This window comes from Aotus nancymaae, unplaced genomic scaffold (genome assembly GCF_030222135.1).
Source record: "Aotus nancymaae isolate 86718 unplaced genomic scaffold, 86718_ANA_hifiasm-v0.15.2.pri h1tg000076l, whole genome shotgun sequence".
NCBI lineage: Eukaryota > Metazoa > Chordata > Mammalia > Primates > Aotidae > Aotus > Aotus nancymaae.
In genome coordinates, this window is record NW_026988491.1 from 15,530,367 (window position 1) to 15,557,636 (window position 27,270).

Sequence of the window (27,270 nt, forward strand, 5' to 3'; positions counted from 1 at the left end):
ATCCCAGAACTTTAGGAAGCCAAGGTGGGTGGGTCGCCTGAGGTTAGGAGTTTGAGACCAATATGGTGAAACCCCATCTGGCCAATATGGTGAAACCCCGTCTCTACTAAAAAATTAGCCAGGTGTGGTGGTGCGTGCCTGTAATCCCAGCTAGTCAGGAAGCTGAGGCAGAAGAATCGCTGGAACCCGGGAGGCAGAGGTTGCAGTGAGCCAAGATTGTGCCTCTGCACTCCAGCCTAGGCAATAGAGTGAGACTGTCTCTGCACTCCAGCCTAGGCAACAGAGTGAGACTTTGTCTCTGCACTCCAGCCTAGGCAACAGAGTGAGACTCTGTCTCAAAAAAAAAAAAAAAAAAATGGTAGCAGTGTTGGAGGGACCTTAACCAACAGTCTCTCTGAACCACAGGACTGGTTCTTGTTCTATTATATGCAGAAAGCTGTCACAGGCTAGTGGGCATTAGCTTGACTGTAATGGCCCTATTAGTTGTTCTAAAACACAAGCAAATCCCCACTCCATCAGGTGTAAAGAGCTTACTTTCCAAAGTTAATCCTGAAAAACATGATCAACATTCACACTGACAGTGCCTTTCCTGATATCTTAAGTCTACAGGCTATTTAAAAGCCAGCAACTACAATACATTGCATATTTGTCAGATTCTAAAATTCTAGTAAATCCAGACTTAAATAATTCTGTGAACATGTTTACCCTATCTGCTTATATGATATAAAGAGACAATGTGTATAATAGAATGGGATAAAAACACCCTGGAATTTACTATCTAGGCTTAGGTGCTTACTTTTTTTTTTTTTTTTTTGAGACAGAGTTTCACTTTTGTTGCCCAGGCTGGAGTGCAGTGGTGCAATCTTGGCTCACCACAACCTCCGCCTCCTGGGTTCAAGCGATTCTCCTGCCTCAGCCTCCCAAGTAGCTGGGATTACAGGCATGTGCCACCATCCCTGGCTGATTTTGTACTTTTAGTAGAGACAGGGTTTCTCCATGTTAGTCAGACTGGTTTCAAACTCCTGACCTCAGGTGATCTGCTCACCTTGGCCTCCCAAAGTGCTGGGATTACAGGTGTATGAGCCACCACACTCGGCCCTAGGCTTAGGTATTCTCTAGTTTTGGACCTTAGAGACAAATTACTTAACCCTTGTGACTTTAGTTTCCCCATCTGTAAAAATGGGAATAGTAATCCTTAAGCCTCAAAGTTCTGCTATTAGGGAAAAAACAGCAACTGATTGTAGCCATGTGTGCATGAGAGAAAGCTGTGAAATGGCATACAAAATAAGGCAATATACTAATTATCTTTCTAAAAACACATTACAGCATGATCTCCAAAAGAAGCAGGCTACAGTACACTGACCAGGGGTCTCCTGTTCAGACAGGTCTGGGAAAACTCCGCACACCGGTTTAGCACAGCTTCTAGCAACGCCCGCAGTTCCCCGTACCGCACAGGTGGAGCACTCTGATGGTCCTTCCTGCATCCAGAGAGACAAAAGCAGGCTCATGGTAATGCAAGGGTATTCCCAAGATACCCCTAGGTCTCAGGCAATGAGAGGCAGTGTGGTTGGATCAGAACATGGAATCTAATTTGATAAAAATCCTTATTCCAGGCTAGGCATGGTGGCTCACACCTGTAATCCCAGCACTTTGGGAGGCTGAGGTTACTAGATGTCTTGAGCTCAGCAGATGGAGAGGAGCCTGGGCAACATGGTGAAACCCAGTCTCTACAAAAAATTAGGCGAGTGTGATGGCATACACCTGTGGTCTCAGTTACTCAAGAGGCAGAGGTGGGAGGATCATCTGAGCCCGAGAAGGTGGAGGCTGCAGTGAGCCGTGATCACACTACTGCACTCCAGCCTGGGAGACAGAACATGACCTTGTCTCAAAAAAAAAAAAATCCTTACACCAACACTTATCTAGCTGCATAACTTTGTGCACGTTCCTTGCCCTCTCTAACCATCAATTTTCTCATCTATTAAATGAGGCTTAATAATACTCTCCTCATACATTTATTATGGAGATCAAATTAGGTAATGTATGGAAAGCACTTAGCATAATGCTTAATACATAATAAGTCCTTATAAATGTCAGCTGTATCTATTATTATTATTAAGGATACAAGGTTTTCTTGCAGAGAGCCTGCTGGTGAAAGAAGCACCTAGAATTGAAGGTGCATCAAGAGAGTAACAGCCAATGTTTTCCAATAAGTAATGACCTCTCCTGGGGAAGAGGGATCTAACTTTCTGCTGCCTCAGTGAGGACAACCAAGATCAATAGGTAAATATAACTAGAACCCAGAGACAGAGTCTCTATCACCCAGGCTGGAGTGCACTGGTATGATCTAGACTCCCTGCAACCTCTGCCTCCCAGATTCAAGCAATTCTCCTGCCTCAGCCACCCGAGTAGCTGGGACTACAAGCGTGCCACCAAACCCAACTAATTTTTGTATTTTTAGTAGAGATGGGGTTTCACCATGTTTGCCAGATGGTCTCAAACTCCTGACCTCAAGTTATCCACCTACCATGGCTTCCCAAAGTGCTGGGATTATAGGCATGAACAACTGTGCCCAGCCTGAGAACTTTCTAGGAGTCAAAGTCTATAGAAGTATAGGAGACCAACTAGGGAGAAGTGAGTTCCCCATTCTATGAGATTACATGCAGAGACTAGAAAAATACTTTTGGAGATTCAATCATTATCACTGTGGGGAAATGTGTACAGGTAACACTTAGGGTCCAATTGAACTCTCAGATTCTGTAGACTTAGAAGAGGCAAGAGTCATTGACTTGTTTAATTATGAGCTCCCAAGAGGCAAGGGACCAGGTCCATCTTTTCACTTTACCTAAACAGAGACAGATGCATTGTAAATTGATGATTAACAGAACAGCTGTCAAATGAATGAATGACTATTTGACATGGTATTAGTTTCATAGGGCTGCTATAGTAAATTACCACAAACTGGGTGGCTTAAAACAATAGAATTTTATCCACTCAGTTCTGGAGGCTAGAAATCTGAAATCGAGGTGTCATCAGGGCGATATCCTCTCTAGAGCAAGCTTGTCCCACCCACAGCCCACAGGCTACATGCAGCCCAGGACAACTTTGAAAGCAGACCAACACAAATTTGTAAAATTTCTTAAAACATTATGAGATTTATGCATGGACTTTTTTTTTTTTCTTCAGCTTATCAGCTATCGTTAGTGTTAGCATATTTTATGTGTGGCCCAAAACAATTCTTCTTCCAATGTGGCCCGGGGAAACCAAAAGATTGGACACACCTGCAAAGGGTCTTGAAAAGAATCCTTCCTTGCCTCTTAGCTTCTGGTGGTGGCTGCAGTCCTTGGCATTCATTGGCTTGCAGCTGCATCACTCTAATCTCTGCCTGTCTTCACATGGCCACCTTCCCTCTGTGCATGTTTGATTGTGGCTGTATGTCCAAACCCAACTCTCCTTACATAGAGACAAGTCATTGGATTTACAGCCTGGGCTGTATGACTTTAATTAGATTCGATGTACAAAGGCCCTATTTCCAAATAAGGCACATTCACAGGTTCTTGGTAGATGTTAATACTGGGGCACACTACATAATACAGTAGAGTAGCTAGGAAAAAAAACCTATTAACCCTCATTCCTGGGCCTTTGTTGAGCACTGAGAATAATCTCTTGGGCCTTCTGATAGGTTCTCAGTCAATTGCGTATGGTTAAGGCTTGATTTCCCCTTTCCTTCTTCATCTCTGGAAGCTCCAAGTTTGATGATCCCATACAATCATCAAGCCCTAGTTCCACCACCTTTAAATTATTATTATTATTATTATTATTATTATTATTATTGAAACAGGGTGCCCAGGCTGGAGTGCAGTGGCACAAACACAGCTCATTGCATCTCAACCTCCTGGGCTCAAGCAATCTTCCTACCTCAGCCTCTCAAGTAGCTAGGACTACAGGTATACACTACTACACCAGATAATTTTTGTAGAGACAGTATTTCATCAGGTTATCCAGGCTAGTCTCAAACTCCTGAGCTCAAGCGATCCTCTTGCCTCAGCCTCCCAAAGTGCTGGGATTACAAGTGTGAGCCACTGCACTCAACCTCTTTAAATTCTTTTTAGCAGCTCTCACTCTTCATTCTTCCTTCTAGTTGTACTTTCCAAAGACCCTGTAAACCACCTCACCCCAGAATGACCACCTCAGTAAACATTCTGGGAAGTTAAAGTCAAAAGTAAGGCCAGGCGTGGTGGCTCACGCCTGTAATCCCAGCACTTTGGGAGGCCAAGGCGGGTGGATCACGAGGTCAACAGATCGAGACCATCCTGGGCAACATGGTGAAACTCCGTCTCTACTAAAAATACAAAACATTAGCTGGGCACAGTGGTGCGTGCCTGTAATCCCAGCTACTCAGGAGGCTGAGGCAAGAGAATTGCCTGAACCCAGGAGGTGGAGGTTGCAGTGAGCCGAGATTGCGCCATTGCACTCCAGCCTGGGTAACAAGAGCGAAACTCCGTCTCAAAAAAAAAAAAAAAGTCAAAAGTAAAATCATCCTTGGCCAGGCGTGGTGGCTCACGCCTGTAATCCCAGAACTTTGGGAGGCCAAAGCGGGCAGATCACAAGCTCAAGAGTTCGAGACCAGCCTGGCCAATATGGTAAAATCCCATCTCTACTAAAAATACAAAAATTAGCCGGGCATGGTGGCGGGTGTCTGTAGTCCAAGCTACTTGGGAGGCTGAGGCAGGAGAATTGCTTGAACCTAGGAGGCAGAGGTTGCAGTGAGCTGAGATCATGCCACCGCACTCCAGCCTGGGTGACAGAGTGAGTAAAAGTAAAATAATCCAAAACTTAATAACCTGTCCCCTATCCATCTCTCCACAATTCTAACCTAACAGCTTTCCTGCTTCTCCAGGCAACACCCCTTCACGTAATCTGCTGGTCAACTGGCTACTGTACCCTGAGCAATCTCTATACGCTCCAACCCACATGTTTTGCTAATCCTGGTCCTATCAAAATCTAACTCTCACCCTTCACAGCATATCTGAAATACCACCTCCTGCACAAAAGGTACTACTGGTCCCCTCTAGCACTGACCTGCTGGGAGACTTCCAGCTTAGCATGGGTGCCTCTGATTGACACTCCTCTTACTTACGCTTTTGTTACCTTGTTGGTTTACTCATCCCACCGACTCTGGAATTCATGCCCCAGATTTAGAGATTCAAATTCAGGGAAAGACAAAGGAGGAAAGGAGACAGACTGAAGTCACTGTCATGTAAATGCTATTTTTTGTTTCAATTTTTAGAAACAACCTAGAGTCAAATCACAAAGATTTAAATATAGCTACAGAAGAAACTATAAGTATTAACAACTTTCACAATGTAAAATTAAAGTATGGCTGACTGACCCTGAGAAGTAGAAGTAGGGAAGAGAGGAGAAAGGAAGAGTTGGGGTGCTGTTAACTATGTAGGAACTTAGGAGACATGGCTTCAAGATGAGGGAACAAGAAATACCAGTTTTAGGTATATTATTTAAAGGTTAAAAAATAAAATATTGCCCAGCACAGTGGCTCATGCCTGTAATCCCAGCATTTTGGGAGGCCAAGGCGGGCAGATCACTAGGTCAAGAGATTGAGACCATCCTAGCCAACATGGTGAAACCTTGTCTTACCAAAAATAGAAAACTTAGCTGGGAATGGTGACACACACCTATAATCCCAGCTACTCAAGAGGCTGAGGCAGGATAATTGCTTGAACCCAGGAGGCAGAGGTTGCAGTGAGCCAAGATCGTGCCACTGCACTCCAGCCTGGCAACAGAGAGAGACTCCATCACAAAACAAAACAAAACAAAACAAAACAAAAAACTATTGACTAGCAAAAATGCCAAGGACACGTAGAGAAGACAAAAAATGTGAGCTAATTAAATCTTGATCTTTCTTATTGGCAAGTCAATAAATAATGTCTTAAATTTAAGGAGGGGATTACAGGTACCCGCCACCACACCCGGCTGTTTTTTATTATTTATTTATTATTATTATTATTTTTTGAGACGGAGTTTCACTCTTTTTGCCCAGGCTGGAGTGAAATGGCTCAATCTCTGCTCACTGCAACCTCCACCTCCTGAGTTCAAGCAATTCTCCTGCCTCAGCCTCCCGAGTAGCTGGAATTACAGGCATGCACCACCACACCTGGCTAAATTTGTATTTTTACTAGAGACAGGGTTTCTCAATGTTGATCAGGCTGGTCTTGAACTCCTGACCTCAGGTGATCCGCCCACCTCGGCCTCCCAAAGTGCTGGGATTACAGGCATAAGCCACTGTGTCTGGCCAATTTTTTTATATTTTACTAGAAATGGGGTTTCACAATGTTGGCCAGGCTGGTCTCGAACTCCTAACCTCAGGTGATCCACCCGCCTCAGCCTCCCAAAGTGCTAGAATTACAGGTGTGAGCCACCAAGCCCAGCCTATTCCCTTTCGTGATAAATCCTTTATAATTTATTTATTTTTAAGAGAGAGTATCACTTTGTCACCCAGGCTGGAGTGCAGTGGTGTGATCATATCTCACTGTAACCTCAAATTCTGAGGCTCAAGCGATCCTCCCACCTCACCTCTTGAGTAGCTGGGACTATAGGTGCATACCACCACACCCAGTAATTTTATTTTATTTATTTTTTTGAGGCAGAGTCTCACTCTGTCACCAGGCTGGAGAACAGTGATGCAATCTTGGCTCACCGTAACCTCCAACTCCCTGGTTCAAGCAACTCTTCTGCCTCAGCCTCCCGAGTAGCTGGGATTACAGGCACATGCCACCATGCCCAGCTAATTTTTGTATTTTTAGTAGAGACGGGGTTTCATCATGTTGGTCAGGATGGTCTCCATCTCTTGACCTTGTGATCTGCCTGTGTCGGCCTCCTAAACTGCTGGAATCTCAGGCATGAGCCCACCGCGCCCAGCCTATTTTATTTTGTATTATTTTGTAGAGATGGGGTTGCACTTTGTTGTCCAGGCTAGTCTCAAACTCTTGGCCTCAAGCAGTCCTCCTGCCTTGACTTCCCAAAGTGCTGGGATTATAGTCGTGAGCTATTGTGCCCAGCCAATATTTTATTTTATATTATTTGAATATATTACTTTATTAGAAATTTAAAAGAGAAAATATAACAAAATAAAAGTTATTCTATAAATATGGGTTTCCTCAGTTATTTTTTTTAAGATTTCAAGCACCTTACTAAGGAATAATTTCCCATTGTGGTACTAGGATCCATTAGTCTCACTGTCCATTTAAACATCCTTCATTCACATATTGACTACCTATGAGGAGCCAAAGATAGAGCAGTGAAAAAACTGACAAGTCCTTGATCTCCTGGAGCTTATATTTTAGTGGGGACAGGAGAGATACAAAACAAATGAATAGGCCAGGTTCAGTGGCTCGTGCCTATGATCCCAGCTATTTGGAAAGCTGTTGGAAGGCTGAGGCAAGAGAATTGCTTGAACCAAGGAGGTGGAAGATGCAGTTAGCTGAGATTGTGCCACTGCACTCCAGCCTAGGCAACAGAGTAAGACTTTGACTCAAAAAAACAAGCAAGAAAGAAAAAAGAATAAACAAGAACTGTAAAATGTTTGGTAAGTGCTATAGTAGTCTGATAAGGTCAATTAGGAAAGCAAATTCTGAATGATATTTGAATGATGAGAAAAACGCAGTCACACAAAGATTTAGGGAATAATATTTTGGGCAGAGAGAACAATTATGTCAGGAATAAGTTTGATGTGTTCAAGAAACAGAAAGCAGACCAGAGGAATAAGCAAGAAGTGACTGAGTACTGCTTGTGGAGCCAGGGACCCAAATCTAATTCTTTAGATCCCAAATTGGTTGTTTTTATCTCTGCTAGTAGCATGGACAAATTGAGATTGAAGTTTCTGGAATAAAGCAGCAGGGAGTTGAAAATGTGGTCTGGGGTTCAGGAAAACACTATAGTGGGCTGAATGGTGGTACCCAAAGATACCAGGTCCTAATCCCTGGAACCTGTGAATGTTATTTTCTATAGTAAAGTTTTCACAGATAGGACTAAATTAAGAATCTTGAGATAAAGGCATTATCCTGGATTATTTAGGTGGTCCCCTACATGCCATCACAAGTATCCTTATAAGAGAGAGGCAGCCAGGCATAATGGCTCATGCCTGTAATCCCAGTACTTTGAGAGGCCAAAGTGGGAGAATCACTTGAGGCCTGGAGTTCAAGACCAGTGTGAGGAATGTAGCAAGAACCCCATCTCTACAAAAAATAAGAAAAAAAAATTTTAAGAAAAGAGAGAGAAAAGGCAGAGGGAGATTATACACACCAAGAGAAAAGAACACAACGTGGTCACAGAGGCAGTGATTGCAGTGATATGACCATAAGTCATGGAACCCCCAGAGCCACCAGAAGCTGGAAGAGGCAAGGAAGCGTTCCCTATTAGAAGCTCCAAAGGGAGTGTGGATCTGCTGATACCTTGATTTCATCTTAGTGATATTTATTTTGGACTTCTGGCCCCTAGAACCATGAGAAGGCAAATTTCTATTGTTTTAAGCCACCAAGTTTGTGGTAATTTGTTCCTGTAGCAATAGGAAACTAATACAGGCATTTTAGGCATGAACTATAGATTTGAGCATTATCAACATATAGCTAGTAGCTGAAGCTCTGTGAGTGGCTGAGAGCATTCAAGGAGAAACTACAGTAAGAGAACCAGGGCTAGAGGCTGGAGTTCATAGGTGTTAAAGAGCTGCCAGCTTCTGGTTAAAGATGATGGAGTCAACAGATAGTTACTTCTGCTACTCCTTACCAAAATTAAAGAGAATTTTCTTTCAAGATAAAAATTCAAAACAGAGAAAATACAAAAGACATGATAACATAACACTTTGGAAGTATAATTTGGCCCTCCGTATTGTGGGTTCTGCATCCATGGATTCAACCAACTATAGACCAAAAATATTTATTAAAACCTATAAAAAATAATAATACAACAATAAAAAATAATACAAAATGCAGGCCAGGAACAGTGGCTCACGCCTATAATTCCAGCACTTTGGGAGGCCAAGGCGGGTAGATCACCTGAGGTCAGGAGTTTAAGATCAGCCTGGCCAACGTGGTGAAACCCCATTCTCTACTAAAAATACAAAAATTATCTGGCCATGGTGGTGCATGCCTGTAGTCCCAGCTACTTGGGAAACTGAGGCAAGAGAATTGCTTGAGCCTGGGAGGTAGCAGTTGCAGTGAGCCAAGATCATGCCACTGCATTCTAGCCTGGGTGACAGAGCGAGACTCCGTCTCAAAACAAACAAACAGGCCGGGCGCGGTGGCTCAAGCCTGTAATCCCAGCACTTTGGGAGGCTGAGGCGGGTGGATCACGAGGTCAAGAGATCAAGACCATCCTGGTCAACACGGTGAAACCTCGTCTCTACTAAAAATACAAAAATTAGCTGGGCACGGTGGCGCGTGCCTGTAATCCCAGCTATTCAGGAGGCTGAGGCAGGAGAATTTGCCTGAACCCAGGAGGCGGAGGTTGCGGTGAGCCGAGATCGCGCCATTGCACTCCAGTCTGGGTAACAAGAGCGAAACTCCGTCTCAAAAAACAAACAAACAAACAAACAAACACAAAATGTAAAATACAGCGTAACAACTATTTATATTGCATTAATGTTTTTGTTTGTTTGTGATGGAGTCTCACTCTGTCACCAAAGCTGGAGTGCAATGGCAAGATGTTAGCTCACTGCAACCTCCGCCTCCCAGGCTCAGACGATTCTCTTACCGCAGCCTCCTGAGGAGCTGGTATTACAAGTGTGTGTCACCATGCCCAGATAGTCTTTTATTTTTAATAGAGATGGGGTTTCACTATGTTGGCCAGGCTGGTCTTGAACTCCTGACTTCAGGTGGTCCGCCCACCTCAGCCTCCCAAAGTGCTGGGATTATAGGCGTGAGCCACAGAGCCCCGCCTACATTGCATTGACATCGCATAGTCATCCCTCAGTATCTGCAGGGAATTGGTTCTAGGACCCCTGAAGATACCAAAATCAGGATGCTCAAGCTTCTTATATAAAATGGCATACTATTTGCATATAACCTATGCACATCCTCCAGCATACTTTATTTATTTTATTTTATTTATTTATTTATTTATTTTGAGACGGAGTTTCGCTCTTGTTACCCAGGCTGGAGTGCAATGGCGCTATCTTGGCTCACCGCAACCTCCGCCTCCTGGGTTCAGGCAATTCTCCTGCCTCAGCCTCCTGAGTAGCTGGGATTACAGGCACGCGCCACCATGCCCAGCTAATTTTTTGTATTTTTAGTAGAGACGGGGTTTCACCATGTTGACCAGGATGGTCTCGATCTCTTGACCTCGTGGTCCACCCGCCTCGGCCTCCCAAAGTGCTGGGATTACAGGCTTGAGCCACCGCGCCCGGCCTATTTATTTTATTTTTTTGAGACAGAGTTTCACTCTGTTGTCCAGGCTGGAGTTGAGTGGCGTAATCTCCACTCACTACAACCTCCACCTCTCAGGTTCAAGCAATTGTCCTATCTCAGTCTCCTGAGTAGCTGGGATTACAGGTGTGTGACACCACACCCAGCTAATTTTTATTATTTTTAGTAGAGATGGGGTTTCACCATGTTGGCCAGGCTGGTCTCAAAATCCCAACCTCAGGTGATCCACCTGCCTTGGCTTCACAAAGTGCTGGGATTACAGGTGTGAGTCACTGTGCTGGTCCTCCAGTATACTTTAAATCATCTCTAGATTACACGTAATACCTAACACAATGCAAATGCTATATAAATAGTTATTATACTCTTTGAGTGTTTTTGTTTTGTTTTTTTTGTTTTTTTTTGAGACAGAGCCTTGTTCTGTCACCCAAGCTGGAGTGTAGTTGCGCAATCTTGGCTTACTACAACCTCTGCAGCAATTCTTGTGCCTCAGCCTCCTGAGTAGCTGGGACTACAGGCACACGACACCATGCCCAGATAATTTTTTGTATTTTTTGTAGAGATGGGGTTTTACCACATTGGCCAGCCAGGCTGGTCTCAAACTCCTGACCTCAAGTGATCTGCCTGCCTTAGCCTCCCAAAGTGCTGGGATCACAGGAATGTGCCAGTGTGCCACTGTGCCTGGCCAGGTTTTTTTTCTTTTTGAGGAGGGGAGAGGGGACAAGATCTCTCTCTGTCACCCAGGCTGGAGTGCAGTGGTGTGATCTCAGCTCACTGCAACCTCTACTTCCCAGGTTCAAGTGATCCTCCCACCTCAGCCTCCAAGTAGCTGGAACTACAGGTGTGCACCATCATACCTGGCTAGTTTTTGTATTTTTAGTAGAGACAGGTTTTGTCATGTTATACAGGCTGGTCTTGAACTCCTGGTCTCAGGTGATCCACCCACCTCGACCTACCAAAGTGCTGGGATTACAGGTGTGAGCCACCATGCCCAGCATATATTATATTGTTTAGGGAATAATAACAAGAAAAAAAGTCTGGACATGTTCAATACAGACACAACCATCCATTTTTTAAAGCATATTTTCAGCCAGGTACAGTAGCTCACACCTGTAATTCCAGCACCACTTTGGGAGGTTGAGCCAGGAGAATCACCTGAGGTCAGGCATTCAAGACCAACCTGGCCAACATGGTGAAACCCCATCTAATAATACAAAAATTGCTGGGCGTGGTGGCTCACATCTGCAATCCCAGCACTTTAGGAGGCTGAGGAAGGCGGATCTCAAAGTCAGGAGTTCGAGACCATCCGGACCAACTATGGCAAAACCCCCATCTCTACTAAAAAAACAAAAATTAGCCAGGCATGGTAGTGCACACCTGTAATCCCAGCTACTCGGGAGGCTGAGGCAGAAGAATCACTTGAACCCGAGAGGCAGAGGTTGGGGTGAGCCGAGATCACACCACTGCACTCCAACCTGGGCGACAGAGTAAGACTCCATGTCAAAATAATAATAAACAAAAGTTAGCCAGGTGTGGTGGCGCACACCTATAATCCCAGCTACTTGAGAGGCTGAGGCAGGAGAATCACTTGAACCCAGGAGGCAGAGGTTGCAATGAGCTGAGATCGCACCATTGCACTCTAGCCTGGGCAACAAGAGCAAAACTCCACCCCCTACCAAAAAAAATACTTCAATCTATGGTTGGTTGAATCCATGGATGTGGAATCCACAATTATGGAGGGCCAACTATATTAGGTATTATAAGTAATCTAGAGATTTAGCTCCCCTGGCCTTGACAGGCCCTTAGGTACACGCAAGGATGGAAATTTCAGCCTGCCTGGGTCTCTCACCTTAGAAAAGCAGAAGTGGCCTTCACAGCCTCAGCAGCCACCTCCAGCACAGGGCTGCTAACTGCTTCTCGGAGGGCACAGCCAGCATCTCTGCACATGGCTGGGCTTGTGAACAGCTTGATCTCCTCTGGCTGCCTAAGAAATGGTAAATGAGAAATGAGTAGGAGAACTCCTATCACTGACCTCACCAGGAATAAAAGCCCACTTTTACTTCTGCAGTCTGGCCCCAACAAGCTTCATGTTCCACCACTTTGCTCACCGGGTCAGGATTTCAGTGAAAAGCAGCAGACCCTGCTTGTGCAGCTCTGTGTTGTTCATCTTCAGACTTGCCTGCAGGCTCCTCACCACTGCCTCAATCCCTACCATAGGATAACATGACAGAGGCCAGGGATCACTGCTCTCTTGTTCCTTCACCACCCACCCAGGAGAGGTGACAGACTCTGGACAGCGTGTATCAGTTGGAGGCCACTCATAGAGGAACCCTAACAAGGTTGAGCTAATGGGACCAGACTGTGAGATCTTTAAGGCCTGGCCTTCATCTGATTCATCTGTGTCTCCAACACCCAGTACCAGATATAGCACAGTCCCTGGCACTTGAGGTTGTCAGTGAACACCTACTGACCAAGCCATATTTTCTCTACTTAGCATACTCCTATTCCTCCTTGGAGAATCAGGTTAAAACCCCACTCCTCCAAAAAGCCTTCCCTGATCCACTCAGACAGAGCTGTGAACCTCTCCTGAGCCCCCACAGCTCCTGTGCTTCCCTCTAGCAGAGCTCTAATCAGCTCATAAGGAAATTTCCCACTTGGGTCTCTCTCCCTTTTCTGAGGGCAAGGAGCATGTTATTTGTTTTTTGTTTTTTGTTTTTTTTTTTGAGACGGAGTTTCGCTCTTGTTACCCAGGCTGGAGTGCAATGGCGCGATCTCGGCTCACCGCAACCTCCGCCTCCTGGGTTCAGGCAATTCTCCTGCCTCAGCCTCCTGAGTAGCTGGGATTACAGGCACGCGCCACCGTGCCCAGCTAATTTTTTGTATTTTTAGTAGAGACGGGGCTTCACCATGTTGACCAGGATGGTCTCGATCTCTTGACCTCATGATCCACCCGCCTTGGCCTCCCAAAGTGCTGGGATTACAGGCATGAGCCACTGCGCCTGGCTATTTGTTATCTCTAAATCTCTAGTTTCCAGCCTGGTGCCTGGTATAAACTAGGAATATAAAATGAATGATTGAATATGCCTGCTCTAAAAATCTAGATGTGATATAAAAAGTCCCAGACAAGGAAGGGACAGTTTCAAGAAACTTTGAAAGAATAAATTACCAAAACTTAGAGACTACCTGGATGGTTAGCTATCTGAGGTATGGGAAAGAACAAAATCTAAGGTTGAGTAACATTGTTTAGAGTTGTTATTAATATGCAACAATAATTCATTTAGTGGCTAAGAGAAGTGTCCTTCCCTTGCTGAAGAGTCTAAATGTATATACTTCTGATAATCAGTGAAGAGCAGAATATTTGAATATCAATACTTGCATATGAAATCTGGTAATGAGTTTGGGCTGATGGAAATGTCTAGACTCAGCACTCCCCTCCAAGATGGAGGTTAGGTCCCATCACTTCTGCTGCTACCTAACTGCAAACTGCTGTCCACCCAACCCAAAGCTAGTACAGGACCCTTACTACGAACCATACACCGTGTGGCACTTGGAAAAAAAGAGTGGCTCTTCTGCCAGGAGTGTCAAGCAGTTGTAGCTGGACCAGACGAGCACTTCACTGGAAGAGGAAAGATGCTCAAAGAGGAACTCTGACAGGGGAGAGGATGAGAAAACAATAAGTGACAGCAATGTGATCACGATCCCTTAACTGATGCTAAGGACTTGGATTTATTCATCACCTTACTCTTGCTACTTCATCTGTTCACTTACCCTCTCCATGAGTCATGATCATCAATTCACTAATAAACCTGGATATAACCCTTGGTTATGGTTTAACCTCTGCTTTTTAACAGATAGGGAAACTGAGTCCCAGAGAAGAGGCACTAGTAGTGAAATAAGTGGGATTGGAACTCACATCTCCTAATTCTCAGAATGGGCAGTGGCATGGATGAAGGAAAAAGTTTTTATTAAGAAAGACTTGACTTGACTAGGCTTGCCGATTCTTTTCTTCTCTGAGCCTCAACTTCCTTATCTATAAAATAGCAAAGGTGAAGACCTAAGTGTGGTAACATTTGCAATGCACCTCAGGGCATATATCCCTGCTCATAGCAGTCCCTTGAAAAATATTGCTTCCTGTTGCCTTCCTGGTCCATAGGTCTTTCCACCATGCTACATTAGCTTTTTATTTCTAGATGACCAAATAAATGACAAAAATCTGTAACAAATTGCTCAAGGTCATACAAGAAATCTGTAGCAATAGGATTTGGATGTTATGAGACATACTTCATAGAGTCTGTCATACACAATTGAACCTGTCACCACCCCATCCTTCTAGTATAGGGAGGAAAAAGTTAAAGGGCTCCCCTACCTGGAATGTCAGCATGGATGAAGGCGGGGGCATACTTCTCTGGGGAGTAGACAAGCACCGCAGTTATACAGTGAGCACTGGCCACCTGCAGGGTTTCATCTCTAGAAAGGAGAAGCTGGAGAAACAGGCAGCAAAAAATACCCCAGTCACACCACCAACAGGACCAGAAAAACTGACCTGGGTGCCTCAAGACAATAGCCTATTTCTGATCTTTTCTGTCCCACATGGCACCAGGCACAAGGATGGTACTCAGGAGAGCAGTTATGGATTATGGGAAAGGGTCTCTGTGAACAGCAGCAGGTGAGAAAAATAAGGAAAGAACACAGTGTAAAATCCACCACGGGTACTCAAAGAACACTGTCTCCCAGTTTCAAGCAATCCTCCCACCTCAGCCTCTCGAGTAGCTGGGATTACAGGCATGCACCACAACACAATTTTTTCTATTTTTAGAAGAGACAAGATTTCACCATGTTAGACAGGCTGGTCTGGAACTCCTGACTTCAAGTGATCTGCCCACCTTGGCCTCCCAAAGTGCTGGAATTACAGGTGTGCGCCACTGTGCACAAACCATAAAAACTAATTTTTTGTGTTTTTGTTCTGTGTGTGTGTGTTTTGTTTTGTTTTTTTTTTTTTAGTGGAGATGGGGTTTTGGCCAGGTTGGTCAACTCCTCAAGTAATCCACCTGCCTTGGCCTCCCAAAGTGCTAGGATTACAGGCATGTGCCACCATGCCTGGCCCATTTCACATTAATTCTTTAAATGTCAGCTCAAATGTCAGCCCTTCAAAGAGGTCCTGCCCTACCATTCAACCTGTAACTGGCTTTATCTGCTACTATCTCCCCTTTATTTCCTCCACAGCATTTGTAACAATCTGTAAGGGCAAGAAACATGTCTGTTTTCATAACATGGTATTTCCAGTGCCCAACACAGTGACTGACACACATTAGTGCTTGGTAGGTATTTGACCAAATAAATGAATCATCATTGCCACAGTAGGAACACAAACATTGAGAACATATTCCCAAGGACTTGAATTTTGGAGAAAAAGGTTGATCTGCCAAAAGCAGAAAAGAATAGCAGTAGACTCACAATTTCAAAATGTCAGAATGGAGAACACATGCCAAACTTATCTTTATTTAAAATTTTGATATTTTGTTCATCATTAATTTTTCACATTAATTTTGATACCTAAAGATATTAGTTCTCTTGATTGCTAAGTTTCTTTAGCACTCATTTAATTTTACGCCCAAGGCAAGTGCCTCACTTGCCTTCCCTAGTCCCAAACCTGCTGGTGGCTATAGTAAAATAAAACCCTGATCATCCACAATTGCCAACAGAAGAATATTCTCCACATATGGATGAAAGCTGGGACCTTTAAGCCAAGATTTCCATCTCTACAAAGTTCTCTCACCCTAGGGTAGCGCTGTTTAATGTCTGCCGCTGCCATCCCCATGCTGCCTTGGTGTTCTGTGAGGCCACAGACCCTTTTTGTAAGTACTTATGTCCCTGCTGGACCCAGGATTGAATGTTCTAACCACAAATTACCATGGACTCCAGGATGGCAACAGAGAAATTAACATAACAAGGGACCTGGCATGAGATTTTCTGGTTCAAAGACATAGGACTTGCTTCCCAGAGTTTATAGGCCTTGCATAGACCATTCTAAAGTCTTCACAGAGAAACGAGGAGCAGTTTGCTCTGGCTTTTACCCATCCTCAACTGTCCCCTTCTCACTTCTAACCAGAGCTCCTCTTCCTCTTCCTTGCTGCCGACAGAGTCCCAGAGTTTGGGCAATCAACCTCTGCTATTACACGAGGGTTTGCAGCTCTGCCAGCCCCTGCGTTGAGCACTGGGGAGAGATGCCAGACTTAGGTCCTGCCCTGAGGGAGCTCCCAGCCAGTCAACCACAATATGGTATGAGGTAAGCACTGTGACAGTGGGTCACATTCTGCCGAAAGGAGCCAGGGTGACGTGGGAGCCCCATAGGCTTAAAGCCTGTCTCAGATCAGCAGACAAGGAGAGGAGAAAAAGCCCTATAGGCAGAGGAAGAGCAACTGCACAGGCATTGAGACAGGATGACCTAGCATATGCAGGACCAGGGAGAGATTGCATGTGGCTGGAGAACTGGGTTGTGTGGTGGAAGGGACAGGAAAGTGAGGCAGAAGGGATGAGCAGGGTCCAGATAAAGACAATTCTCAGTACCAACCTGAGAAGCTGATCCCTAAAGCACTGAGGTGACTTTGTCTCTGTTGCTATAAGTATTCTCCATTTTCAGGCAGCCCAGATGTGAAGGGGAAGTGCAGAGATAAGATTTACAACTGAGGCTAGGTGCAGTGGCTCACACCTGTAATCCCAGCATTTTGGAGCTGAAGGTGGGAGGATCACTTGAGTCCAGGAGTTGAGACCAGCCTAGGCAACATAAAAAGATCCCTGTCTCTACAAAAAATTAAAAATTAGCCATGCATCATGGCAAACACCTGTAGTCTCAGTTACTCAGGAAGCTGAAACAGGAGGATCACTTGAACCCAGGAGGTTGAGAGGCTGCAATGAGCTATGATTGTGCCACTGCACTCTAGCCTGGGTATATAGAGCAAGACCTCAACTCTTTAAAAAAAAAAAAAAATTTACAAATAAAAAGAAACCTACTTTCTTCTTTTTTTTTTTTTTGAGATGGAGTCTCACTCTGTTACCCAGGCTGGAGTATAGTGGCATGAGCTTGGCTCACTGCAACCTCCGCCTACTGGGTTCAAGCGATTCTCCTGCCTCAGCCTACCGAGTAGCTGGGATTACAGGTGCCCACCACCACACCCAGCTAATTTTTGTAGTTTTGGTAGAGATGGGGTTTCACCATCTTGGCCAGGCTGATCTTGAACTCTTGGCTTCGTGACCCACCCTTGACTTCATGATCCACCCTTGACTTCGTAATCCACCCTTGACTTCGTGATCCACCCAGGCCTCCCAAAGTGCTGGGATTACAGGCATGATCCACGGTACCCGGGAAGAAACCTAATTTCTTTCTTTCTTTCTTTTTTTTTTTGAGATAACAGTCTCGCTCTGTCTCCCAGGCTGGATTGCAGTGGCACGATCTCTGCTCACTGCAACCTCTGCCTCCTAGGTTCCAGGGATTCTCCTGCCTCAGCCTCCCAAGTAGCTGGACTACAGGTGCACACCACCACGCCCGGCTAATTTTTTTGTAATTTTTAGTAGAGATGGGGTTTCACCATATTGGCCAGGCTGGTCTCGAACTCCTGACCTCATGATTCGCCTGCCTCAGCCTCCCAAAGTGCTGGGAGAGGGCCGGGCGTGGTGGCTCATGCCTGTAATCCAAGCACTTTGGAGGCCAAGGCGGGCGGATCACCTGAGGTTGGGAGTTCAAGACCAGCCTGACCAACGTGGTGAAACCCCGTCTTTAAAAAAAAAAAAAGAAGACAAAGTGCTGGGATTACAGACATGAGCCACCACTCCCAGCCAGTGTATTGTTTTGCCCAATAAGAAAACACTTGGAAATCTGAGATAAGAGTGGTAGATGAAGACAAGGCCCAAGAAGCACTTAGTTCCCCTTGTTATTGAACCTAGAGACTAGGAATCACAAGACAATTACCTTTTTGAGCACCAAGGGCAGTGAGGGATCTCCTGGAGGCCCCTCAATATTCTTAGCACTTTCTCCTAGTGCAACCTTGTTCATGATCGTGGACACAAAGAGATCATACTTCAACAGCTGCCTCAGCAAACCTAGGAAACAAAGAGATTGGGAAGTAAAAAGAAAGGAACACAGGCACCAGCATATTCCCAAGATAGCTCCTCAGACATCCCTAGAGGAACTTCTTTGTGTCTCCATAAATATAAAGGATGGTTAGAATCCTTAAGCACCAATTTGCTTTTCACACCTATCTCTCTTCCATACAGATCTAGTGAGAGCCCACTAAGTGCTAGGCCTAACAGTCTAGGGATGCAAGAGTAAGCAAGATAAACATAGCCCAACTGTCCCACTCAACTATATGCTTCATGTGGGCAGGAATAATGTGAGTTTTTTCACCATAACATCATCAATCACCTAGCACAGTTCCTGACACGTAGCAGAAACTCAAATATTTTTTGACTGACAAAGGTGGCATACACTCCTGCAGGAAAAACAACACAAAAACAAGTCAGACAAGACCATGCACAGTTGCTCACACCTGTAATCCCAGCATTTTGGGAGGCCGAGGCAGGTGTATCACTTGAGGTCAGGAGTTCAAGACCAGCCTGGTCAACATAGTGAAACCCCCACTCTACTAAAAAAAAATTTAAAAAGTAGCCTGGCATGGTGGTGTGCACCTCATAAGAGCTTATAAGAATCTTGGGTTGTAAAGCAAATGAATAAGATGATATATAACAGAATATAAGACCCATAGTGCTTGAAGGATCCAAAGGATGTGACTACACCCCTGGCTGCAGGGAGAGGGTAGGAAGGAAAGACTCCAGAGAAGAGGAGGCCTTTAAACTGTTGTATGGGGCCAGGGGCAGTGGCTCACGCCCGTAATCACAGCACTTTGGGAGGCCGAGGCGGGCAGATCAGAAGGTCAGGAGTTCGAGACCAGCCTGACCAACATGGTGAAACCCCATCTCTACTAAAAAATATAAAAATTAGCCAGGTGTGGTGGCACATGCCTGTAGTCCCAGCTACTTGGGAGGCTGAGGCAGGAGAATCGCTGGAACCCACGAGGCAGAGGTTGCAGTGAGCTGAGATTAGACCACTGCACTCCAGCCTGGGTGACAGTTTGAGACTCCATCTCAAATAAATAAATAAATAAAGTGTTGTATGAAAAGAGAGAAGGTTAGCATTCCCCTTGACCAGGATGAAAGAGGCCCTAAGGCTTGACAAACATTCACAGGGTTAATTTTTTTTTTTTAATTAAAAAAAAAAAAGAGGTGGCATTTAAAAATGGGAATTCTGACTGGGTGTGGTAGCTCATGCCTATAATCCCAGCACTTTGGAAGTCCAAGGCACATGGATCCCTTGAGTTCAGCAGTTTGAGACTAGTCTGGGCAATACAGTGAGACCTAGACTCTACAAAAAGTTAATTAGCCAGGCATGGTAGTGCAGGCTGTGGTCCCAGCTACTCAGTAGGCTGAGGTGGGAGGATTGCTTAAGCCCTGGAGGCCAAGGATGTAATGAGCTGTGATCATACCACTGCACGCTAGCCTGGGTGACAGAACAAGACCCTGTGTCAAAATAAATAAGTAAATAAAAATTTTAAAAAATAAAAGTGGGAATTCCCAGTATTATCATCGAGACTGCCCTCTGCTATGTGAGCTGTAGGACTCCTACAGCTCTCCTAGGTGAGCTGTAGGACTGCCCAGGGCCTCATCTTAGGGCCCGTACTTGCCCCCTTTTGTTCTATATGCACTAACTCCAATACTGTCCAGCTCCAAGTTACCGCAGATACAGGCTGCTTCATACTTTATGCTTTGGCCCATGCTTCTGCCTTCCTCCCCTCCCATCAATTTAGGACTCAGTCCAGGCATCCTTTCCTTTAGGAAGCTTCTCCTGTCCCCTGCTCCTACCCTGTGCTGTGCACTTCCAAGATAGCACTCATCGCGCTAGACTCTAGTTGTCCACGTGTGTCTTCTACACTGGCCTGTGAGCTCCCCCAAGATAAAGCTTGGATTTGATAATCTCTGTGACCTCAGAGCCCGGCACAGGGCCTGGTATAGAATGAATGTTCACTATATATGGCTAGATTATTTATAACAGAGCTCCTGATCCAAATTTTGAAAAGAAGCTGGCCGGGCATGGTGGCTCATGCCTGTAATCCCAACACTTTGGGAGGCCGAGGCAGGTGGATCAAGAGGTCAGAAGATGGAAAACATCCTGGCTAACATGGTGAAATCCTGTCTGTACTAAAAATACAAAAAAATTAGCTGGGAATGGTGGCATGCACCTGTAGTCCCAGCTACTCAAGAGGCCGAGGCAGGAGAATAGTTTGAACCCAGAAGGCAGAGGTTGAGGTTAGCCAAGATCGCACCACTGCACTCCAGCCTGGTGACACAATGAGACTTTGTCAAAATAAATAAATAAATAAATAAATAAACAAAATAAAAAGAAAAGAAAAAAAAGAAGCTGCTGTCACCCGTAGACTATAGACTATGCTTTTCTCTACAGCTTCTACCTGAGAACAGGCCCTCACCCAGGCACCAATCACAGTGCCCATCTGTTCTGTCCAAAATAAGAAATCTCCCTGCTCAGAACAGTTGATAGACTTTATGTATTCATGTAAAAAAACATAGCAGGAGAGGAAGCTAAAAGGTTATACTGGGGCTGCTAAAGAGCCTCAAATACAAGCAGAGAAACCTAGCACTATGGTTTGAATGTGTCCCCCAAAGTCACATGTTGGACACCTAATCCCCAATGCAACAGTATTGGAAGCTGGGGCCTATGGGAGGTGTTTGGGTCATGAGTCTGGGGTTTGGACCCTCATGAATGAATTAATGCCATCACCATTGGAGTGGGTTTTTATCATGAGAGTAGGCTCCTTATAAAAGAATAAGTTCAAACCAGGCACAGTGGCTCACCCCTCTAATCCCAGGACTTGGGGAGGGTGAGATGAGTGTATCACCTGAGGTCAGGAGTTTGAAACCAGTCTGGCCAAAATGGTGAAACCCTGTTCACTAAAAACACAAAAATTGGCCAAATGTGGTGGTGGGCACCTATAATCCCAGGTACTCAGGAGGCTGAGGCAGATGAATCACTTGAACCCGGGAGGTGGAGAGCTGAGACTGCCTCACTGCACTCCAGCTGGGCAACAGAGCAAGGCTCCATCTCAACAATAACAACAAAAGGACAAGTTCAGTCCCCTCTAGCCTTTTCTCCCTCTTGCCCTCTTTGCCCTTCCACCATGGAATGACAGAGCAAGAAGTACTTCACCAAATGCCAGCCTCTTGACCTTGAACTTCCTAGGTTTCAAAACTGTGAACCAATAAATTTCTGAACCAATAAGTTCTTCATTACAAATTACCTAGTCTGTGGTATACTGTTTGTTACAGCAGCATAAAATGTACTAAGACACCTGGGTTTTACCCTGGAGGCCAGAGAGAACCATGGAAGAATTTCTGACTTAAGAAAGTGACAGGATGTGAGCTGTACAATGTAAAGATTAACTTGGCAGCACGTACAGGATGCACTAGGGCAGGCAGTAAAGACTAAAGGCAGAAAAAATTGCTGTCCCACTTTCCTTCCTATTTTCCTCCAAAGGCAACATTCTTAAGAAGGCATACTAACTCTAGGCATATTTCACACAGTGTGCCTCTCATCTCCCAAACCTTGTGGCTTCTATCTTTTGCAAAACAGCAAACTTCCCCACTATTAGAGAACCCAATATCTCAAGTCCTCTAACAAAATATCAAAAACTTATTCTCCCTTTTTTCTCCAGCCTCATGTCTTACCCAAGCAGTTAATCTGCAGCTCCTTTGTCTGGGCACTATCCAAGATGGAAAGGAAGAGGGGAAAAAGCTTCTCCCGGAAGTGTCCTGAAAGCATCTCAGCTGCCACTGGTGAGGAGTACAGCTTCCCATAAAGGTAACAGACAGAAGCTTTTATGCCCTCATTGGGGTACAGTAAGCCTCTCAACAGATGGTCCATCAGGTTGCCTGTTCAGAAAACGACCAAAGAGCCAGGGAAAATTTCACAATGTCAATTGCTATATGAAACTCTAATCTATCATTCCCAATGGGGTAGTAAGTCCCTATAATCCCCCACAATAAATGTTTTCTGCATGCTTAATCTAAAGGGAAAACCAAACTGGGCAGAGTGACTCACACCTGTAGTTCCAGCACTTGGGAAGGCCAAGGCAGAAGGATTATCTGAAGTCAAGAGTTTGAGACCAGCCTGACCAATACGGCAAGATCCTGCTGCTACTAAAAATACAAAAATTAGGCCGGGCGCAGTGGCTCACGCCTGTAATCCCAGCACTTTGGGAGTCCGAGGCAGGTGGATCACCTGAGGTCAGGAGTTCAAGACCAGCCTGGCCAACACGGTGAAACCCCATCTCTACTAAAAATACCAAAAAAAATTGGCTGGGTACGGTGATGGTCACCTGTAATCCCAGCTCCTTGGGTGACTGAGGCAGAAGAATCGCTTGAACCCAGGAGGCGGAGGTTACAGGGAGCCAGGATCACGCCATTGCACTCTAGCCTGGGAAACAAAAGTGAAACTTTGTCTCAAAAAATATATATATATTAGCCGGGCATGCTGGCACCCACCTGTAATCACAGCTACTTGGAAAGCTAAGGCAGGAGGACACATTGGAACCCATGAGGCAGAGATTGCAGTGTGCCAAGATCATGCCTCTGTACTGCACTCCAGTCTGGGCAACAGAGCAAGACTCCGTCTCAAAAAAAAAAAAAAAAAAAAAAAAAAAGGCCAGGTGTGATGGCTTAGCACTTCGGGAGGCCAAGGCACGAGGATCACTTGAGGCCAGCAGTTTGAGACCAACCTCCTCAACATAGTGAGACCTGGTCTCTAAAAAATAATAATAATGGCCAGCTGCAGTGGCTCATGCCAGTAATCCCAGCACCTAGGGAAGCTGAGTGGGCAGATCACCTGAGGTCAGCAGATGGAGACCAGCCTGGCCAACATGGCAAAACCCTGTCTCTACTAAAAGTACAAAAATTAGCCAGACGTGGTGGCAGGCATCTGTAATCCCAGCTACTTGAACTTGGGAGGTGAAGGATGCAGTGAGCCGAGATTGAGTCACTGCACCCCAGCCTAGGCAACAAGAGCGAGACCCCATCTCAAAATAATAGTAACAATAATAATAATAATTAGGCCAGGCACGGTGCCTCATGCCTGTAATCCTAGCACTTTGGGAGGCCAAGGTGGGTGGATCACAAGATCAGGAGTTCAAGATCAGCCTGGCCAGCATGGTGAAACCACGTCTCTACTAAAAATACAAAAATTAGCCAGGTGTGGTGGCACACACCTGTAGTCCCAGCTACTCGGGAGGCTAAGGCAGGAGAATTGCTTGAACCTGGGAGGTGGAGGTTGCAGTGAGCCAAGATCACAGCACTGCACTCCAGCCTGAGCAATAGAGCAAAACTCCGACTAAAAAAAAAAAAAAAAAAAAAATTAGCACAGCATGGTGGTGGACACCTATAATCCTAGCTACTCGGGAGGCTGAAGCAGAAAAATCACTTGAACCTGGGAGGTGGAGGTTGCAGTGAGCCAAGATCACGCCACTGCATTCCAGCCTGGGCAATACAGAGAGACTCTCTCAAAAAAATATTATTATTATTATTATTATTATTATTATTAAAAAGGGAAACCAGCTTAAAGAAGTTATTTACCCTTTGGTAAATCCTCTGTGAGATATTTATTTGCATTTCACTGATAGAAAAAAGTGCTTCTATATTCCAGAATTCCTCCTTCCATCCAAAAGGAAGGTTTATAGTAGGTACTTAATTAATTTGTGTTAAAGAATGAATGGTAATAGTCCAAGAATAGAGTCAGAAATCTGACCTTTTTCAAACTGACCAACATACAGCACATTTTGCAAATGGGGAAACTGAAGGCTAGAGTAGGAAAGTAATGTCATCCCAGGTATACAGAATGAATGGGCCACCCAGATGGCAGTATGATAAAAGCAGGTAAAAGGGTAGTGGCAGCTCCTGCCACAGATCACTCACCGTGCTCCATTACAAGCTGGTCTGTCAGAGCAGGGATGGCATCCACCAACTTGCCAAGAAGAGTCAGGGTAGCCAGGCTGCCTCGCATGGAGGGCATATTACATAGCTACAGAAAGTGAATATGCTCCACTCTGTCAATTAGGATCAGGACAGATCTCCCACCAAAACTGATCCTGCCTTACCCACACAGGCATGTTGCATGTGTCTCTCACCACAGTCAAGTGCTAAGTTTTTAGCTTAGCGTTCAATGCCCCCATTAGACTGGGAACTCCCAGAGGAAAGGGACATGAGTCCCTTTCCTGAGTCCTCTCAGAGTCTTCAGTACCTAGCTCAGTGCATGTTTGTTAAACTGAATTAAAATTAGCATATTTTCACCCCTATAGAACCAGAAACTGGAGGACAAAAGTTTGAAATGTCATAAAGACAGAACACCGATTCAATGTAAAAAAAAAAAAAAAAAAAAATTACTGGCTGGATGCAGTGGCTCAAGCCTGTAATCTCAGCACTTTGGGAGGCCAAGGAGGGCAGATCACCTGAGGTCAGGAGTTCGAGACCAGCCTGGCCAACATGGTGAAACCCTGTCTCTACTAAAATTGCAAAAATTAGTGGGGCCTGGTAGCCCATGCCTATGATCCCAGATACTCAGGAGGCTGAGGCAGGAGAATCACTTGAACCTAGAAGGCAGAGGTTGCAGTGAGCCGAAGTCACACCACTGCACTCCAACCTGGGTGGCAGAACGAGACTCCATCTCAAAAAAAAAAAAAAATTATCATTGTTATTATAACTACTATTACTGAACATCCTCTGTATACCAGGCACTATGCTTCATGCTTTACAGAGAGTCAGTAGTCCACATTTTACCTTTTCTATTGACTAGCCATCCCACTTTTGGCAAGATTCTTAACTCTTGTGGGTAATAATAATAGTAACAGCTTTACAGGGTTGATAGGACTGAATGAGATACTGCATATAAAACACCTAATACAGTGCCTAGCCTATACAATGTGCTTAATAAATGTTAAGTGCTCATCATAAAGACAAACACTGATATACATAATTATAAATTCAATCTATTAATCACATGTAAAATAATCACGACATAATTGAAATATAATTTATACTGAAATGTTGCTTGTGATGGTGTTATCTTAACAAATGTTAAGATAAACATTTGTCTTCCTTCTGCAAAATAAATGAAAAGTTATTTTGATATTATTCCTCAGTTTTAACACTGCTCTTTAACTGACTTTTTTTTTTTGAGTTGGAGTCTTGCTTTGTCACCCAGGCTAGGGTGCAGTGGCGTGATCTTGGCTCATTGTAACAGCCATCTCCTGGGGGTTCATGCAATTCTCTTGCCTCAGCCTCCTGAGTAGCTGGGATTACACTTTGGGAGGCTGAGGCAGGCAGATCACCTGAGGTCGGGAGTTCAAGACCAGTCTGACCAACATGGAGAAACCCTGACTCTACTAAAAATACAAAATTAGCTGGGTGTGGTGGCGCATGCCTGTCATCTCAGCTACTCAGGAGGCTGAGGCAGGAAAATCACTTGAACCTGGGAGGCAGAGGTTGTGGTGACCCTAGATTGCACCATTCCACTCCAGCCTGGGCAACAAGAGTGAAACTCCATCTGAAAAAAAGAAAGAAAGAAAGAGGCTGGGCACGGTGGCTCATGCCTGTAATCCCAGCTCTTGGAGACAGGCGGATCACGAGGTCAAGAAATCGAGACCATCCTGGCCAACATGGTGAAACCCTACCTCTACTAAAAATAGAAAAATTAGCTGGGCGTGGTGGTGTGCACCAGCTACTCGAGAGGCTGAGGCAGAACTGCTTGAACCCGGAAGGCGGAGGTTGCAGTGAGCCGAGATAGCACCACTGCACTCCAGCCTGGTGCCTGGCTATGGAACAAGACTCTGTCTCAAAAAAAAAAAAAAAAAGAAAGAAAGAAGTCCAAGCGTGGTGGCTCATACCTGTTATCCCAGCACTTTGGGAGGCCGAGGCAGGTGGATTACCTGAGGTCAGGAGTTCTGAGACCAGCCTGGCCAACATGGTGAAACTGCATCTCTACTAAAAATGCAAAAATTATCCGGGCATGGTGGCAGTTGCCTGTAATCCCAGCTCCCCCAAATAATAATAATAAAGGCTTTTTATAATAATAAAAATATAAATACAGGCTGATGCAAGAGAATCGCCTGAACCTTAAGGCAGATGTTGCAGTGAGCAGAGATCGCACCACTGCACTCCAGACTGGGGGACAAGATCGAGACTTCGTCTCAAAAAAAAAAAAAAAAAAAAGAAAGGGAAAGGAAGAAAGCTATAAAGAACGCTGGAACAGGATCAGTGACCCAGGCCCCTTAGCTCTGATTCTGCCACCAACTCAGTGACCTCAGACTTCAATCTCTCATTTGTTCAAAGAATGCTTGATTCAGCTCTGACAACTGAGGACTCTGAGATATCTCACAAATCCATAGATATTTACTGACCTCTTTGTAGCACTCATCCAGCAGGCAACGGATGGACTGCTCCAGCTTCAGCTGCGTTGTGAGCTGAATAAGGACTGAGTAGACACAATAGCATTACTAACCGGGAGGTACCCCCAACCCAGAGTCCACCTTCCATGGCCCTTCTACTCAGTCAGTGCAGGGTAGTGATTTGCCTGGGATAATTGGTATTATTCTTTTCTATTTCTTCCATTAAACTATGTGTACACATCCAAACTCAAGGAGTTCTAGCTTCTTCTTTGTTTTTTTGTTTTGTTTTTCCTTTTGTTTTTGTTTTGTTTAGAGACATGGTCAACATCCAGGCTAAAGTGCAG

General features: G+C 44.9%; 1 protein-coding gene and 1 pseudogene across 1 annotated transcript in view; one reads left to right on the forward strand and one right to left on the reverse strand.

Annotated features, from left to right (window-relative positions):
* MEI1 (meiotic double-stranded break formation protein 1) overlaps nucleotides 1–27,270 on the reverse strand; it is a 90,802-nt gene that overhangs the window by 50,941 nt on the left and 12,591 nt on the right. The window contains exons 4-12 of the mRNA XM_064368103.1: nucleotides 26,939–27,012; nucleotides 24,459–24,564; nucleotides 22,221–22,424; nucleotides 18,397–18,527; nucleotides 14,797–14,911; nucleotides 13,961–14,077; nucleotides 12,539–12,638; nucleotides 12,280–12,414; nucleotides 1,364–1,478 (exon numbers count right to left, since the gene is read on the reverse strand). Of these exons, the coding sequence (XP_064224173.1) occupies nucleotides 1,364–1,478; nucleotides 12,280–12,414; nucleotides 12,539–12,638; nucleotides 13,961–14,077; nucleotides 14,797–14,911; nucleotides 18,397–18,527; nucleotides 22,221–22,424; nucleotides 24,459–24,564; nucleotides 26,939–27,012 (1,097 nt within the window). The remainder of the gene's footprint in view (nucleotides 1–1,363; nucleotides 1,479–12,279; nucleotides 12,415–12,538; nucleotides 12,639–13,960; nucleotides 14,078–14,796; nucleotides 14,912–18,396; nucleotides 18,528–22,220; nucleotides 22,425–24,458; nucleotides 24,565–26,938; nucleotides 27,013–27,270) is intronic.
* LOC135271328 (U6atac minor spliceosomal RNA) lies at nucleotides 19,590–19,683 on the forward strand (annotated as a pseudogene).